Source organism: Dendrobates tinctorius, unplaced genomic scaffold (assembly GCF_039654945.1).
Source record: "Dendrobates tinctorius isolate UK_male_01 unplaced genomic scaffold, ASM3965494v1 ptg000231l, whole genome shotgun sequence".
Taxonomy (NCBI): Eukaryota; Metazoa; Chordata; class Amphibia; order Anura; family Dendrobatidae; genus Dendrobates; species Dendrobates tinctorius.
Window position 1 is genome coordinate 22,887,564 of NW_027361898.1, and position 20,206 is coordinate 22,907,769.

The following is a 20,206-nucleotide window of genomic DNA, read 5'->3' on the forward strand; positions in this document are numbered from 1 at the left end:
ATGTGCGCATGGATATGCGCACGTCTGCGTTTAAAATCGCATGCGTTTTAAGAGTAAAAATGGCTAAAAAATGGTTAAAACACATGCGCAAAAAAGCAGCAAACGCATACAAAACGCACGATGCGATTTTTGTATGCGTTTGCACTGCGCAAAAACGCAGCGCAAAAAAACGCTAGTGTGAAACTAGCCTAAGATCAGTGCATGTAAGTACAGCCAAAACGTTCCTCTATGATGGTGCAATATGTGAGCACTTTAAACTTTTGCCCAGGGCCCCAATTTATCTGAAACCGGCCCTGGCCCCAGGACCAACAGCCCAGCCCTAAACATCGTATCCTGCAGTCACGGATTATTGCTGTGCGCACAGCGCCGACCAGCGGATTTATCCAATTCCTTCTGTAGTGTGACGTTCTCCCAGCATGCACTGGGCTCACTGTGGAACTACATTACCCTGGGTACACTGCGGCGGCTGTGTCACAGTGCTTGGCCCCGGATGTTCGGTTCTAGTAGCCGCCCAGGGCCGGTACAGGAAGTGAAGCGGAGCCAGTGAGACCAGGAAGTCCTCGGAGGACAGTGAGGCCCCGGGCTGGGTGCGGTTCTCCTGTAGTCAGACGCTGCCCACGAAACAGGAGCGCGCTGCGGGGTTCAGGAGAGGCTGCTGGGTGAGTCGGGGGGCTCCCGTGTCCTGGCTGTGCTGGGGGCACCTAGTGCCAGGGTGGGAGTGTCCGAGGGGCGGATCCGATGTGGATAGGTGCTGGCTCTGCTGAGAGGGGAAGAGTGTCAGGTAATCTCCGGGGTGGTGGCAGCCGGGCATGGAGGAGAGCCGCAGTCCGGGCTGCTGAGCTACCGGAGGAAAGACATATAGATGATGTTCACACACCAGCACCGACACATACATACACACAGATATACACAAATACAAACACACACACAATATACATACATATACACTTATACATACATATATATATACACACACACAGCTATACATATACACAGATACAAACACACACAATATACACACATATACATATATATATATGCACACACAGATATACATATACACACAGATATACACAGATACAAACACACACAATATACATACACACACACAGATATACACAAATACATACAAACACACACACAATATACATACATATACACTTATACATACATATATATATATATATATATACACACAGCTATACATATACACAGATACAAACACACACAATATACACACAGATACACACATATATATATACACACACAGCTATACATATACACAGATACAAACACACACAATATACACACATATACATATATATATATGCACACACAGATATACATATACACACAGATATACACAGATACAAACACACACAATATACATACACACACAGATATACACAAATACATACAAACACACACACAATATACATACATATACACTTATACATACATATATATATATATATATATATATATATATACACACAGCTATACATATACACAGATACAAACACACACAATATACACACAGATACACACATATATATATACACACACAGATATACATATACACACAGATATACACAGATACAAACACACACAATATACACACACACAGATATACACAAATACATACAAACACACACACAATATACATACATATACACTTATACATACATATATATATATACACACACAGCTATACATATACACAGATACAAACACACACAATATACACACAGATACACATATACATATATATATGCACACACAGATATACACAGATACAAACACACAATATACATACATACACACAGATATACATATGCACACACAGATATACACATATACATACACAAACACACACAATATACATATATATACACACAAATATACACATATACATACACAGACAGATATACACATACATATGCGCACACACACATACACAGATATACATGCATACGCACACACAGAAATGCACACATACATATACATACATATACATACACACAGATATACACATATACATATATATGCACACAGATATATACATATGCACACACATGTACACACACAGTACGTACACAGTACGTACACATGTACACACACAGATATACACAGATACATACACACAGATATACACATGTACACACACAGATATACACATGTACACACACAGATATACACAGATACATACACACAGATATACACATATGCATATGCGCACAGACATACGCATATGCGCACAGACATGCACACAGATATACATACATATACACAGATATACACATATATATATGCACACAGATATACATACATATACACAGATATACATACACACAGATACATACACAAACACAATATACATACACACAGACAGATATACACATACATATGCGCGCACGCAGATATACACATACATACCCGCACACATACATACACACAGACAGATATGCATATACATACACAGATATACATACAGATATACACATATATATACACACACAGATATACATGTGCACACACATGTACACACAGATATACACACAGCTATACATATGTACACACAGTGAAGACCATTCTTCACTGGTGTGTATGTATATGTATACACATATACATACACACAGATACATACACATATATATATATATATATATATATATATATATACACACATACAGATATACACATACATACGCACACATACACAAATACATACATACACACAGACAGATATACATACACATATATACACACACAGATATATACAGATATACATACATATGCGTACACACAGATATACACATACATATGCGTACACACAGATATACACATACATATGCGTACACACCGACACACAGATATACATCGACACTCACACGCGCAGGATGGACACTGGCACAGACAGACACGCGCATGCCTGATGGACACATCCTAACACAGACACGTGCACGCCTAATGGACACATCAGCCCACATGCAGACACATCAGCCCACATGCAGACACATCAGCCCACATGCAGACACATCAGCCCACATGCCGGATGGGCACACGCCGGATGCACACGCCGGATGGACACGCCGACGCGCACACGCCGGATGGACACGCCGACGCGCACACGCCGGATGGACACGCCGACGCGCACACGCCGGATGGACACGCCGGATGGACACGCGCACATGCCGGATGGATACGCCCACACGCCGACGCACACACGCCGGATGGACACGCCGACGCGCACACGCCAGATGGACACGCCCACACACAGACGCGCGCACGCCTGAAGGACACAGGCAGACACACGCACGCACACCGGATGGACACAGACAGACACACGCACGCACGCCAGATGGACATGTCCACATGCATCGGCAAGTACATCGGCACATCCCCACGCGCACTCACATGTGCGTTCATACAGTGAAATTATTCAGACCCCTTTAAATTTTTCACTCTGTTTCATTGCAGCCATTTGGTAAATTCAAAAAGTTAATTTTTTTTCCTCATTAATATAAACTCTGCACCCCATCTTGACCAAGGAAAACCCAGAAATGTAGAAATTTGTGCAAATTTATTAAAAAAGAAACTGAAATCACATGGTCATAAGTATTCAGACCCTTTGCTCAGACACTCATATTTACGTCACATGCTGTCCATTTCCTTGTGATCCTTCTTGAGATGTTTCTACTCCTTCACTGGAGTCCAGCTGTGTTTAATTAAACTGTCTTGATTTGTAATGGCACACATCTATCTATATAAGAGCTCACAGTGCATGTCAGACCAAATGAGAATCATGAGGTCAAAGGAACTGGCCAAGGAGCTCAGAGACAGATCTGTGCCTTGCCACAATTCTGGCCAAGGTTACAAAAGAATTTCTGCATTACTCAAGGTTCCTAAGAGCACAGTGGCCTCCATAATCCTTAAATGGAAGAAGTTTGGGACCACTAGCAGTCTTCCTAGATCTGGCCGTCCAGCCAAACTGTGCAATCGTGAGAGAGGTAAAGAACCCCAAGATCACTGTGGCTGAGCTCCATAGATGCAGTAGGGAGATGGAGAAAACCAGGCACTTCTCATCACCTGCCCAATACAGTCCCAACAGTGAAAGTAGGTAGATGGGAGAAAGTTCCACAAAGTCAACTATCACTGCAGCCCTCCAACAGTTGTTACATTATGGCAGAGTGGCCTGACAGAAGCCTCTCCTCAGTGCCAGACATATGAAATCCTGCATAGAGTTTGCTAAAAAAAAAAAAAAAACACATGAAGGACTCCCAGACTATGAGAAATAGATTCTCTGGTCTGATGAGACAAAGAGAGAACTTTTTGGTGATAATTCTAAGCGGTATGTGTGGAGAAAACCAAGCACTGCTCATCACCTGCCCAATACAATCCCAACAGTGAAACATGGTGGCAACATCATGCTATGGGGGTGTTTTTCCGCTTCAGGGACAAGATGACTTCCATTGAAGGAAACATGAATACGGCCAAGTACAGAGACATCATGGATGAAAACCTCTTCCAGAGTGCTCTGGACCTCAGATTTTGCCGAAGGTTCACCTTCCAACAAAACAATGACCCTAAGCACACAGCTAAAATAACAAGGGAGTGGCTTCAGAACAACTCTGTGACCATTCTTCACTGGCCCAGCCAGACCCCTGACCTAAACCCAATTGAACATCTCTGGAGAAAACTGAAAATGGCAGTTCACCATCCAACCTGACAGAACTGGAGAGGATCTGCAAGGAAGAATGGCAGAGGATCCCCAAATCCAGGTGTGAAAAACTTGTTGCATCATTCCCAAGAAGACTCATGGCTGTACTAGCCCAAAAGGGTGCTTCTACTCAATACTGAGCAAAGAGTGTGAATACTTATGACCATGTGATATTTGTTTTTCTTTTTCAATAAATTTTGCAAAAGTTTCTACATTTTGTTTTTTTTGTTTGTTTTTTTTTTCTTAGTCCAAGTGGGGTGCAGAGTGTCCATTAATGAGAAAAAAATGAACTTTTTTGAATTTACCAAATGGCTGCAAAGAAACAGAGTGAAAAATTTAAAGGGGTCTGAATACTTTGCGTACCCACTATATACACCGGCATATCCACGCGCGCACATTGGCACAAAATGTGTTCATAAATGTCAGTTCTTCATGGATTCATTTCCTTGCTCCAGTGGTGCCCCCTGAACCTGCACTGGTTCGTCCACCATTAGTGAAACCACTGTGGACCTGGTCTTACTGCTCATGCCTGTGTGAATGATGTGCACAATGTCGGTACTGCAGGATTGGTGGGGGGCCAGGTGTAGGATGGGTAAGTATTGCTTATGTTCCTATTGTAACATGCAGCCCTTTTGTGAAGCTCTCACACTTCCCCGATATCAGAATCACTGATAAGTGTGGGGGCAATTTTATTTCTGCAGCCAATTTGACTTTCCCCAGTTGTCCTCCTGTAGTTTGTGTACCACCCTGGCATTTTATTATCTGACTGCTCAATATGTGTCAGTTCTCTCAGGTGCTGCATCTCCATATTGGGCAGTTACAGCAGGTTTGGGTTCTAGTATCAGACAATTTTTGCAAAAATGAGAACAGAATATTTGTAGCCTTATTGTTTGTAGTGTTTTCTAAGAAGCCAATGAAAAAATGTCATTCTGCCAGCGACAAAATGCCAATCAGGCTGGGGCTGCATGGAAGCTGGGTCTGAGTTTCTGCTATATTCATGTTGCGGTCCCCTAGGGGTCCCAATGCGACTCCACTCACCTGCTCTGTAGCAGCAGCAAATAGCAATCTTTGGCTGCTCGGTCTATGTGGCGGCCAAAGTCACCGTGTAGCCCCAGCCTTACAGTGAAGTAAAGGTAAGGCTGTATAAGGTATTTTGCACCAATGAAGAACTTCTTTTGTAGTGATCTGATGTGCAAACCATGATAAATCTAACGATATGCAAATCAGGCTGGAAGTGCACTGAGGGCGTGTGTCACTGGGAAGAAGCAGTCCCAGTACAGTGACCCTCCGAAGTGCACGTCCAGCTTTATTTGTTTATGGTTCCTGCACTAGATTTCTCATAGTTGGCACATCAGATCACTACAAAAGAGGTATTGTTTGTAATGGAGGACAAGCACCTATGCAGGCGCAGTGCTGCATCCTCAGTGTTAAGGCCCTTTTACATTTAGCGATGCACCAGCGATCCGACCCGGTCAGGATCGCTGGTGCATCGCTAAATGATCGCTAGTGAGCTTTCACATAGAAAGATCTCACAGCGATGCAGCAGCGATGCAGCGCACGATACTTACCTTTCACACACAGCGATCCTGACGTCCAGCGTCGCTCGTCGTCACAGCAGGAAGCCCAGCAGGAAGCTGACGACGAGAAATGGAGCTGCCCGATCAGCGATGGACAGCGGGGGAGCCGGTCGGAGGTAAGTATCACACACAGCGATATCGCTATAACGTCACAAAACCAGTGACGTTTTAGCGATATTGCTAGCGATATCGCTGTGTAAAACCCCCTTTACTTTTTGGTGGTCAATTGATAAGAACCTTTAATAGAGATAAAGGTGAAATAAACCAGAAACTAACGACTGTCAGTAATTGTCTTTTGTTTCGACACCAGCCCCCACCCCACCCCTCCCGAGGTATGTGTTGGATGGCATCCCTCAGGTTCTGGCAGTCAGTGGGGGAACACAGTACACCAATGGGACTATTTTCTCATAAACTTAATTAAAGAATAACCTGTTAACTGATCAATGCTGCCCAAAATACAGGCAGCTTTCGTCGGAGCCCGGCTGCACAATTGTAGCAAGGCACAGAACCAGAGCATTTCAGAGAAAATAGAGGATTCAGCCGCGGACCATAGCCGGAGACGAGACTAGCCCCTTGGGCCGGCTCTTCCCGGCGCTGATAGAGATGCTTGACAGGTTTCTCGCTATAGATCTTCTGACTATATACTCTCTAAAATGCCGGAATGTTGCAGAGAATAATATACCCAGCATCAGTTGTGCAGCCAGGATCTGATTCATGATGCCCAGGGTTTTGGCAGCATTAATGAGCTGACAGTTTCCCTTTAACATAAGTTGGTAAAGCTCTGAGGTATCAGCTTGACACAAATCCAATTATAATCTAATGCTGGTATTACACATAATGTAATTATATGTTTAATCTGCACACTTCAGCCTGATTGCAGGATGAATGTTCTGAGCTAACAGCAGGCTGTATGGAAATACTACTGAAAAGTATGGGACTTGTGGTGCTATGACATCTGGCAGGATGGAGTTCCGCCATCTTATCTTGATATACCAATGACTTCCTCTCCCGTTGACCTTCCAGTATGTCCCTGCAGATGGCTTTTATGGACGCAATCACAGATGACTGCATTGAACACAGGTTTTCATGTGACTTTTCTTAATGGATTTAATAAGAGGAATGTGCTCATTGACTTTAGCTAATTACTAATGGTCAGTGCTAAGTGTTACTGCAGTTTGGTTAGTTTACACAGATGTTTCACATTCTTCCCTCTAACTTTAAAGAAAGGTTAATCTATTATTACACTGTGGTGCCTAAGGCTTTGTTCACATTGCTTTTTACTCTCAAGTCAGTGGCTCCGTCCGCTTATGTCTGAAGTCCTAGAAAACTGCATTGATGAGCCCATTGAATGTGATGGTGCAGAGAGGGTCACTACATGCTCTGACGGACATCGTTTTCAGCAGTAAGCGCCTATTTGAGGAGGACACCAAGATGCAGTCGAACACTGTTTGGTGTCCACCACAAGGATAGGCGCATCGGCAGAAAATGTACAACAGAGCATACAGTGACCCCGTCTACATCATCACAGTCAATGGTCCATCAGCTCTGATGAACGAAGCCCATTGCCCAAGGATTCATACAGGAGCCCTGACACAGCCACTGACGTCAGGGTAAAAAGCAATGTCAACTTAGCCTTTAATATGTCCCAAAAAAGTGGAACATGTAGAAATACTCTATAGGTCACAAGTATGTGAATCTTCAAAGCTTTTAAATGAGACATATTTCAACGGGATGTGTATCAGCTTTCTAGAGATCAACTCTTTCCACATTTTGAGGGTGTGTTCCATCACAGGAAGCGAGCAAGACTGTGATCCTGGGTGTTAGATCTCCGCCTCCATCATTAGTCTAGTAGAGTGGAGTTTGGTGTTGGATTTTTCCATTTGCACCCAAGAATGTTTGGATGTAGTATCCCACCACTCTTTAAGGGCATCAATCATGCATGACTTATGATAAAGATGGATAACAAGTATGTGAATCTTGAGACTATCAACTTTAAAGTATGGTGTTATCAGGATTCTGTAAAGTGGCAACGCTAACCCCCATAATATGAGTGATAGGTATTTGTGTCATATGATAAGGGGTATAACCATCTCTGTAAATGATGGCATGTCCCTTATGTTAGACATTAGGGTCTGACATCTGGGAACACCACAGACCCTAAGAATGAAAGGTCCACAGCGCTACAATGCCCAGGAGCATATCCTAGCTATACGCCATCACTTACTGAGGCCCGACTACCCATTTTATCTTTCAAACAATGTAGGATAGATCTTCAGCTCACCTGGTTCAGCCTGCCCAGTCCTCCTTTCCATAATCTCGGTGCACGGAGTGGATCCATCCCCATCTGGGAGAAATGCTCAATGAAAAAAAGTTTTTTATAGTTCCAGCACACGATGTGAAAAAATTAAGAAAAGCCTTTATTTAATCCATAATTAAAAAATGCAATTCCAGTGATGATAAAAGCATGTGTAGGCTTACGCGTTTCGGATCATATTTGACCCTTAATCATAGCATAAAATACTGAATAAATGTTGCACTTATCAAGGAAAAGCAACCAGAGTTTTCCTTGATAAGTGCAACATTTATTCAGTATTTTATGCTATGATTAAGGGTCAAATATGATCCGAAACGCGTAAGCCTACACATGCTTTTATCATCACTGGAATTGCATTTTTTAATTATGGATTAAATAAAGGCTTTTCTTAATTTTTTCACATCGTGTGCTGGAACTATAAAAAACTTTTTTTCATTGACCATTTTATCTTTCAGTCAACCCTTTGGCCTATATGCCCACAGGCCTTTTTTGTATATATGGTTATATATATATATGGTTTTCCTGAACAGGAAGCTAACAGTGTTGTCCTTGTGTCGCCAGGTACAGTTTGACTTCATGAAGAATGCAGACAATAAAGTGTGTAGTCGTTGGTGATGGAGCAGTGGGGAAGACATGCCTTCTTATCAGTTACACCACCAATGCCTTTCCAGAAGAGTACATCCCCACAGTATTTGACAATTACAGTGCTCAGATGACGGTGGATGGCAGAACGGTTAGCCTTAACCTGTGGGACACTGCTGGTCAGGAGGAATATGACCGCCTGCGCACCTTGTCTTATCCTCAGACCAATGTGTTCATAATATGCTTCTCCATTGGCAGTCCGTCTTCCTATGCCAATGTGAGGCACAAGTGGCACCCGGAGGTTTCCCATCACTGTCCTAATGTGCCAGTCTTACTTGTGGGTACCAAAAGAGATCTTCGAAATGATGCAGAGACTATTAAAAAGTTAAAGGAGCAGAGTCTTGCACCTACCACAACTCAGCAGGGCTCGTCCCTGGCTAGACAGATCGGTGCTGTGAAGTATCTTGAGTGCTCTGCCCTGCACCAGGAGGGGGTCAGGGAGGTGTTTGCAGATGCTGTCCGTGCTGTCCTAAATCCTGTGGTCAAGAAGAATCAGAAGAAGTGTTTCCTGCTATAGGTGTGAATGGCAACCACTGCGATGCTGTTTCTACAATAAGTCTGGGGTTTTAGCACGGCACCTTGGGCGATATCCCCTTTTCTCCTCAGCTTGCATGAACAGCTCCTGTGAGTTGTGTGGAGTTGATTGATTGCGCTTTATAGCTTTCCCAAGAAGGAATACGCCACGGACGAGGCAGCTGATCGTGCAGAGCAATGCAATAAGTCATGATGTACTTGGACCAAGAAATCTCTCCAAGCGCTTACACATGCCAGCCTTGCACTTTGGATTGTCATGTCTGATTTCTTTTATTTTTTTCCTCCTACACATATTGCCAACACAGATGAAAATTCTGCCTTTTTTTTGCTAGAAGGAATCTATTTTCTTACTACTCTTCTTACCTTGCCACTATTAAAGCTGCACTGTGCAATTTTTTTTTTTTTGATAAATTCTATACTTTATGAACACGTGCTTTATAAAGGCCTTTACACTTTCACCCTAGTGACTGAAAGGCATTCGGACTTCCAGACGGTTTATTCTTCAGTATGTGCTGGATCGATGCTTTACATCCCACTGAATTCTGCTAAACACTGTAACTTTCCTTTCCAGAAGGAAAGCTTTTTTTTCTTTTTTTTTTTTTTTAATATGAGATCGCAAATCTTTCGGTAACACAAGCTAGACACCTTTTCTTATACAACTCAGGGCTTCATAGTGGTTATGAAACAGATCTCTCTATGGAAACGGGTTAAAGGGAATCGATCATCAAAAAGAAAAGCGCATTGTGTAGACAATACAGGTGAGCAGATTGCTGCCCCAGTCGTAGTCTGGGTAACCGGAGGCTAGGTTGTGTGGCACTTCAGCTGCTGTAAATGAGTCCTTGAGAACGTGCGTGATCTGGCGCTGGCATGTGAGATGCACTGAATCTGCTTATATCTAGGTTAATACTAATGCCAGTGAGTATCATCATTTCTGTCTAGGGTCATCTCATCATCTTGCCCAGTAGTGTGAGTTTACGGTCATCCATGACTGCACTCCCTGTGATAAATAATCTCTCTTCCTTCAGCTTGTCCTTATCACATCATCTTCATTATTTATAAGGTTTGGTCCTGGGAGCAGATTTGCCATGCATGTATATTACAATATTAGAGCAGTGTGATGCCAACATTAGTCTCACTTGTGGTTCATATAAAATTCAAAACTACTGGAAACTTTTCCATGTCTGAGTGGAAGACTAATCCCCTAAAGGCAAAGCATTTAATGTATCAATTATTAATATGGCAATATTACCTGTTGTGATGGTTCTGACCAGTTTCTTTTTTCCCTCCTGATTTCATTTAGTTGTGCTGCATGTGATTAGGGACTGATGTTACCCATACTCCCCTATGATCTTTTCATTGCTCCTTCAACTTTTTGGCCAAGCTCTCCCTTCCCATCATTCATGAATCTATTTCCGGCAGATATCCACTGTAAGCTGCAGTTTAAGGTAACAGCAGTGCTATAAACTATTTATAGTGACTGTCTTCAATTTATTTTTCTCATACATATGCCGAAGACTCGGTTAGCACCCAAGCATGTTTGCTCATCGCGAGTAGTAACCACTAGCAGTAACTTCCAGCCAGTCACATCATGGTGGAGAGGCACCGGAGGAATGCTAGAAACAGTGGAAGACAGCAGCTGATGAGTATTTTACTGCACATAGGGTACATATGTTACTGATACCTATCCGGTGTTGAAATTAGAAAAAAATATCCTGGAGTGGCACTATAAGGCTGGATTCAGCCAACTATAGACCCGTGCCTTCATGACAGACCGAGGGTCTCCTGACTCTAGATAAATAGCCTCACATATGCCTATGAATGTGTTGCATTCTGGGAAGGAGCCCAATGGGTAGTCTAGAGATCAGTCTGAACCCTCGCTGTGTCCCGCGGATGTCTGAATTGGCCATAGATATGGCAGGCAGCAGATATTACCTTAGAAACACAGCCCAGTTCTATCAAATATTTCTATGAGTCTTCAACAAAGTATCTTCGTTAATTCATTTTAGAGATCAAGCCCCTGTCTAATGTTGTTCCTTTATCCAAACTGGTAAGAAAGCGATAACAGCTCTTAAGAGGGGAATGTCCCCTTTAGTTCCTTGGGCTCGTGGGCCCGGTCCATTGCCAGTGGTAACTATGTCCTATGCCGTACACACCGTACGTATCCCGTGACATTACAGTATAATGTGGAAGCTCCCCATCGTAGAGGAGGTATTGTTACATTGATACAAAACGCTTTTCTTCCTTGCAGATCGATTTCCTTAGCTCGTGCTCAGGCTGCACAGGATTACAGTAAGAGAAGTTGCAATACGGGTGAGGCCAGCCGTAATTGGAAAGCCAATTCTAGGGTGTGAGAGGACCGAAATGAGTGTTCTCTCCCGTCACACCAGTGCCTCTGTTCTTGGTTGCCTGAACCTTGTTAACATGAATGACTTTTTATAATGGAGTAAATGCAGCAGTTGAAGTGACCTTTTTCTATATTTTACAAAAAATTATGAAAATTATGTATCATGTAAGTTCATTTATACTGTGTAATAATGGTACTTGCTAATATGTCATCTGTCTTCATTACCAAAGAGCAATCTGTGTCTTACACCTAATGGAACCTGTGGCTCAAGCTGCTGGCACGAATGCAAATGCCAATAATGTGCTCAGACACAGCCCTGGAGGCATGGGATTTCATAAGCTAGGAAATGTGATCCTCCATATACTGTAAAACTACAAGTCCCAGCCAGCTTTCTTTTGTCAGATTTCAATTGACGTGTTTATGTATTTCCTGAGCATGTCCGAGACCAGAAATTCAGGACTAGCTGCCAGCTTTCTCTGCAATACAGCAATGGGTAGTGCCACAACTGACATTGGTGCCCAATAGAGATTGTGGGCGTCCTGTATTATGTTCTGGATAAACTGAAACGCGTGAGAAACGGAACCAAGTAATAGAATCCTAGTTATTCACCAGCTGTGGGAAGATCCATTCAGTGGGTTTTTTCTTATGTCCGCCTGACATATTATCAGGAATGTATATTTTTGTGCTAAAAACTAAATTTCTAATTCAATGCATATCTTTTAGTTAAATCCAATTAACATTTATATTTATTTAAAGGACTCATAATAAATGGTACTTTGGATAATGCTTCTAACTTTTTGAATTTTTTTTTTCCTATCTTTATATTAATGCACACTTCTTTCTTAAGCCATTCTCTGTATTTAGGTATTACTCCTCAACTGAAAGGCATTAGATCCCCATTGATGGAGAGGGCACAGGAGCCGAGCTCACACCAATGCCAGCTGTTACCTAGTCAGCATCTTCCTGTAACATTAGTGAGCAGCGCTTACTTCAAGTGCTAAAGTTTAGCCACTTGAATTTGATGATTAGTGCGCACTCAGTCTCTCATCGGTCCCTTGCAACACAATAGCAGGGTGTTCAGTATTAAGGTAATACCTCTCCCCTCTTCCACCCCTTACCGGGAGAGCATAGGACCCAAGCTCACACCATAGCCAGCAATTACAAGCTGTGTTACCCAGCCAGAATCTGCCTGTAACATTAGAAATCAAAGCACACTTTGCTCACTAGAGCTTGAATTTCAGGATTAGTGCACACTCAGGCTCTTAGCGGCCCCCTGCAATACTATAGGGGTTAGCTTTCTGGAACAGCAGCTACTGGAAGAAAATTATTTATTCTCCCTGCAGCCGCTTCCTTCCAGTCATTGGAGCAGAATGGGAGGCTGTACAAGCAGTTTCAGACATCCATGCAAATCAAGCCGAGCATGGACAGCAATGCATAGCCTGGCCACAGGTCTTCTGACAGAAGTGTGACCGCTTCTTCATATATGTCTGAGTTTGTTATGATCTGATTGGCAGAGTCATGGCCAGTCCATGCATTGCAATCTGTGCTCGGACTGATTTGCATGTATGAAGCAGCCCTTAAAATCACTACAATCTCTTCCTGGCAAATTGATTGACAGTCTACTGTGCAGTGCGTGAGTGTGAATAGGTTGTCAAAGTGCCAGAGAGATATTACAGCATGTCACTGTATAATGAGTGGTGACTGTGACCGATCCCTGCATCGCCACAATGACGAAGTGAGCAGCTCTAGGGAGCATATGACCTCATTTCCCTGCGGACAGCACAGCAGGAGGTAGCCCTTCCTTGACCTATTATGGGACAATCACAGAGGTTAAAAGACCCTTCCACCCTCCAGTGTTTTCCTGTTCTCACAGAGTATACTCTTATGTGAGGTGCTCCTACAGTAAAGATAGTTGTGGCCAAAAGTATTGACACCCCTGCAATTTTGTCAGATAATACTCCGTTTCTTCCTGAAAATTATTGCAAACACAAATTCTTTGGTATTATCTTCATTTAATTTGTCTTAAATGAAAAAACACAAAAAGAATTGTCCTAAAGCCAAATTGGATATAATTCCTTACCAAACATAAAAAAGAGGGTGGACAAAAGTATTAGCACTGTTTGAAAAATCATGTGATGCTTCTCTAATTTGTGTAATTAACAGCACCTGTAACTTACCTGTGGCACCTAACAGGTGTTGGCAATAACTAAATCACACTTGCAGCCAGTTGACATGGATTAAAGTTGACTCAACCTCTGTCCTGTGTCCTTGTGTGTACCACATTGAGCATGGAGAAAAAAAAGACCAAAGAACTGTCTGAGGACTTGAGAAACCAAATTGTGAGGAAGCATGAGCAATCTCAAGGCTACAAGTCCATCTCCAAAGACCTGAATGTTCCTGTGTCTACCGTGCGCAGTGTCATCAAGAAGTTTAAAGCCCATGGCACTGTGGCTAACCTCCCTAGATGTGGACGGAAAAGAAAAATTGACAAGAGATTTCAACGCAAGATTGTGCGGATGTTGGATAAAGAACCTCGACTAACATCCAAACAAGATCAAGCTGCCCTGCAGTCCGAGGGTACAACAGTGTCAACCCGTACTATCCGTCGGCGCCTGAATGAAAAGGGACTGTATGGTAGGAGACCCAGGAAGACCCCACTTCTTACCCTGAGACATAAAAAAGCCAGGCTGGAGTTTGCCAAAACTTACCTGAAAAAGCCTAAAACGTTTTGGAAGAATGTTCTCTGGTCAGATGAGACTAAAGTAGAGCTTTTTGGGCAAAGGCATCAACATAGAGTTGACAGGAGAAAAAAAGAGGCATTCAAAGAAAAAAACACGGTCCCTACAGTCAAACATGGCAGAGGTTCCCTGATGTTTTGGGGTTGCTTTGCTGCCTCTGGCACTGGACTGCTTGACCGTCTGCATGGCATTATGAAGTCTGAAGACTACCAACAAATTTTGCAGCATAATGTAGGGTCCAGTGTGAGAAAGCTGGGTCTCCCTCAGAGGTCATGGGTCTTCCAGCAGGACAATGACCCAAAACACACTTCAAAAAGCACTAGAAAATGGTTTGAGAGAGCGCACTGGAGACTTCTAAGGTGGCCAGCAATGAGTCCAGACCTGAATCCCATAGAACACCTGTGGAGAGATGTAAAAATGGCAGTTTGGAGAAGGCACCCTTCTAATATCAGGGACCTGGAGCAGTTTGCCAAAGAAGAATGGTCTAAAATTCCAGCAGAGCATTGTAAGAAACTCATTGATGGTTACCGGAAGCGGTTGGTTGCAGTTATTTTGGCTAAAGGTTGTGCAACCAAGTATTAGGCTGAGGGTGCCAATACTTTTGTCTGGCCCATTTTTGGAGTTTTGTGTGAAATGATCAATGTTTTGCTTCATTCTCTTTTGTGTTTTTTCATTTAAGACAAATTAAATGAAGATAATACCAAAGAATTTGTGTTTGCAATCATTTTCAGGAAGAAACTGAGTATTATCTGACAAAATTGCAGGGGTGTCAATACTTTTGGCCACAACTGTATCTTCTGCTCTTACAGATTGGTTACTATATCTAGCCTCGCTCTTGCCCGGGACTTTGGTCCTTTAGGGCTTCTGTACTCAGCCTGTTGCTATTTCTCTTGCACTACTCCTGGTGTGCTGTCCGGAGTGACATTGTGGAAAAAGGGAATTAAATCTACCAGTAATTCGATTTCCAGGTAGTCTCCTCAGGACAGCACCCTTTTTTAGGTACCGTTACACCTAGCGATGCACCAGCGATCCCGACTAGCGATATGACGCGGTCAGGATCGCTGGTGCATCGCTAGGTGGTCGCTAGTGAGCTGCCACACAGGCAGATCTCACCAGCGACATCGTTGGGGACGGGGATCGCTACTTACCTGTCAGATGGGGCGATCCTGCGTCCTCCCGCCCGGCTCCACGCGTCGCTCGTCGTTACAGCAGGAAGTGACCGACGAGGAATGATCCAGGAGCTTCTCGCGCGATCAGCGATAACCAGCGGGGGAGCCGGTCGGAGGTAAGTATCACATGCAGCGATATCGCTAGCAATATCACTGTAACGTCACAAAATCGGTGACTTTACAGCATATTGCTAGCGATATCGCAGTGTGTAACGGGGGCTTTACTCTTCCCTTATTTTTATCTTTAGGCTTGCATAAGATCAATCTTCCTGAAGATTGTTTATTCATCAAGTCAATGTGGCTTGAGTTCAAGCTGAGGCTATTACAGCAGATAAAAATACCTTTGACAAGTGTCTGCATTTTAAATATCAAGAAATCAGCATAATAATTCAATAGCAGACAGAAAATAAATGGACAATAAGGACAATCGCAAACTACCTAGAGAGAAAACTGAGCAGAGCTCCAAAAAAAGCGACTATAAGTCCAGAGTAAAGTCAAAAAGTTTTTATTTAAATTAAGACACATCCAGATACAAATGGGGGGGAGTGGGCAATAAAGTGCGAAACCGCACACCGCATGGATAAAAAAGGATTGCTGTACAACCAGAACCTATGCAGTAACAAGACATACATAAAGTTACTAAACTATCACAAAGTGCATATAGTGCATGATCATTTCGGAGGGTTACTCCTTCATCAGGAGATGAAGGAGTAACCCTCCGAAACGATCGTTGGGGTGGATTGCTGACTGCTGGAGCCTCTGCCCGCCATTTCATTAGGTAATTTATGCTTCCTCTCTTATTACTATGCTTCTTAGGCATCATATATCTGTCTAACCATGGTGAATGGTCACCTGCTACCTGATAATGATCTGTGTATCTAGCTGTTTACTTGATGGATGGAGCTGGTATAAAGAGATATATATCTACATATATACTGTTTGGCGGTCTATTCCTAATTGCCATACATTGCCATGCACTATATGCACTTTGTGATAATTTAGTAACTTTATGTATGTCTTGTTACTGCATAGGTTCTGGTTGTACAGCAATCCTTATTTATCCATGCGGTGTGTGGTTTCGCACTTTATTGCCCACTCCCCCCCATTTGTATCTGGATGTGTCTTAATTTAAATAAAAACTTTTTGACTTTACTCTGGACTTATAGTCGCTTTTTTTGGAGCTCTGCTCAGTTTTCTCTCTAGGCTATTACAGCAGGCAGCTTAAATACGATTCTAGCAGCACAATTGCAGTCAGGTATGTTTTTCAGAGAAAAAAAAAAGCTATAAACATTCGACTTTTCTTGCTATGGAAGTTACCTCCAGTGACGCTGGAAGGTTCCAGACCGGGGAAGACACTGACTAGTCTCCTCTCTTGCCATGTTCCCTAGCCAAATCTTTAAAGGCCGAAGTATTTCTGAGAAAAAATATATCTGGCTGTATCTCCGCTACATAAATTGACATGCTGCGGTCTGGAAAGATGCGCAGCATGTGTCTCCCCACAGGGAAGCAAGAGGCGCCTCGGGACGCATAGTGGAGATGGGATTTCATGAAATCCCAACTACTATGCTGTAACATCTGGCCATCTGTGGGTTTGACCCGCAGCGTTTACTGACCATGGGAACATACCCTAAATGTGCCCCTGCTGTGTACTGTGTAATGGCCGTGTCTCACAGTGCAGGAACATGGTCTGATCATACTACAGCTCCTGGGCAGAGGAGGAAGCAAAAGAGTATACCGACAGGACAGCAGGGGATCGGATCAGAGCTGATACTTTCTGTGAGGTAAAACATTGCTCAGGCAGTGAAATGTCTTACGTCACTGAAAGCAGCATCTGCAATCTCATGCTGTCCTGTCTGTATACGCTATTTCTTCGTTCCTTTACCTGGAGCTGAGGTTTCTTCACAGTTAGGCTGTGTGCACACGCTGCGGATTCTGCTGCGGTTCCGGCCGCTGCGGTGTACAGTACCATTCAAATGAATGGAAAAAAAAAACGCTGTGTAGACGGTGCGTATTTTTCCGCTCGGTTTTCCTGCGGTTTTGACTGAATGTCAATTCTTTCTGCGGAATCCGCTGCGGTTTTCTATCTCCACCATTGTGGAGATGGTAAAACCGCAGGCTAATCCGCAGATAAACCGCAGGTCTTTTGATCTGCGGATTTTGCAAAATCCGCGCGGATGAATCCGCAGCATGTGCACATAGGCTTAGACACAGCTATTATATATGTGTCTAACTATACATGAACATTTTTTAAGACATCTAATTGTGGAACCTATTTTTATAAGATCTGTTAAAGAAAATGTACTTTGTTTGTGGGACAACCCCTTGAAATGGCAATTTGTTTTTATAAGGGAAAAAAAATTCAACTTTGATGTCACATGACATGATGATGCATTTCCTACCGAGAGATGAAAATACCATTTGAAATTGCACAACCAAAGCATATATAAGATGTGGGTACACAAGACACACCAAACAGCTACATACCTGAGCCAGTGTGTGGAGAAATAAAAATAAATGCAGAGAAAGAATAAATATAAAAATGTTTAAAGAATTGGATAAATAAAAAATTAAAAAGGATGGGCAGCTTCATATTCAGTGCTTTGAAAAGTATTTATACCCCCTGAACTTTTACATATTTTTTCACGTTAGACCCACAAACTTTTTCTATAGGGATTTTATGTGCCATAATTAAATATACAAACACAAAGTAGCAAGTATTTGTGAAGTGTAAAGGAAATGATTAATAGTTTTCTAATTATTTTAACCCCTTCACGTTGCAGCCCTTTTTTGTTTTTGCGTGTTTTTTGCTCCCCTTCCCAGAGCAATAACTTTTTTTTTTAGTTTTCTGTCAATATGGCCATCTGAGGGCTTGTTTTTTGTGGGATGTGTTGTATTTTTGAACGACATGGAAGAGATGGAGCATGAATGCGGTGTAATTCATCAACGCATTTCAGGGTTTACAAACCTCTTCATCCTTCATTGGTGCAAAACCACAATGAAATAGTCTGTGAACGCTTCAGTCCAGCAGGTTTGCTCATCCCTTGCCATATGCTTGAAATATTATTGAAGTTTGTTTGCAATACCTTCACCTGCTGCCGTTTAACCAACTGATGCTGTGAAGAACTTGAACTATTATTGGAGACTGTTAGCATTACCTACATCTGCGTGCCTGCTTCAGACCAGTCATCCTCCTACTTCTGTCCTCCTACTTCCGTGGCTTCCACCGTCTCTGGCATTGCTAAATTGTCTGCTCTACGCAGGCCAGTTATCCCAGTGTTCATCGCACCACATGACAGCATCCTGTGCCAACGCCTGTGGTCCATGTGTTCACCTCAACAGCTGAACCTAACAGCTTGTGACACATGTACCAGCAATCTAGTACTAAATCCATGGAAACACAAGGGTGCAAGCACTAGAAAAGATCCAATTGGAGAAAACTGGAAGACAATACCGCAAAGTAGGGTCTTACCTGGATTGAGGTTAGATCGATAGGTGTTGGGATGTGCTCACCTGGCAGGGTTGTGTACTAAAATACCAAAAAAAGCTCAATAGAATGGCAGCTGCTATGACAGGATACATGCAATGGAAAGAAAAACCATGGAGGATGAATCTTACTGTGCTGCCAAAGACCCAATATGATGAAAAAGGAGATCCATGAGGCGATGTGTTGAAAACTGCGGTTTTATTAGTCAACACGCTTCAGAGTTCACAGACTTCTTCATCAAGACAAAACTCTGAGGTTTGGAGCCTTGCCAACTACATCATCAAAATAAATGTAATGTTTTTTCTTCTCCAACACAAAGTGAACCAACCCCCCAAGTTAGGACTTGTGTGTGACCCATTAGTTTTAAACAATGTAAGGTGAGAATGGTGCTGTCATGGATTCTGAAAAATCCAATCACTGGTAAGTAATTATCGCCTTTTCCTTTTATCCTTGACAGCATCCCAGAGAGAGTAGAAGAGAAACCTCAACCCTTAAGGAGGTTCACTGCCTGAAAAACTACTTGAAAGACCGGTAGAAGACTCCAAATTCAACCTATAGTGCTTATAAGGTGTGGTCCAGGTTGCGACCTTACATACTTGTTTAATAGGAACATTAGCTCTCTCTCTCCAGGTCGAAACCGCTCTAACGAATGAGTTGTTAGGCCCCCCAGAATAGTCTGATTAC

At 42.8% G+C, this 20,206-nt stretch overlaps 1 protein-coding gene across 2 annotated transcripts; it reads left to right on the forward strand.

Annotated features, from left to right (window-relative positions):
* Positions 1 to 420: 420 nt before the first annotated feature.
* On the forward strand, positions 421 to 12,917 carry LOC141059950 (rho-related GTP-binding protein RhoG-like). 2 transcript variants are annotated; one of them, XM_073556187.1, is made up of 2 exons: positions 421 to 659; positions 9,179 to 12,917. In XM_073556187.1, the coding sequence occupies exon 2, from the start codon at positions 9,195 to 9,197 to the stop codon at positions 9,768 to 9,770; it is 576 nt and encodes a 191-aa protein (XP_073412288.1). In that variant the 5' UTR covers positions 421 to 659; positions 9,179 to 9,194; the 3' UTR covers positions 9,771 to 12,917. The 2 variants fall into 2 exon arrangements, with proteins under 2 accessions (XP_073412288.1, XP_073412287.1); XM_073556186.1 differs by having other exon boundaries at positions 425 to 659; positions 9,173 to 12,917.
* Positions 12,918 to 20,206: the final 7,289 nt, after the last annotated feature.

Coding starts and splice junctions, on each gene's coding strand:
- LOC141059950 (XM_073556187.1), top strand. CDS start 9,195: ATGCAGACAATAAAGTGTGTAGTCGTTGGTGATGGAGCAGTGGGGAAG.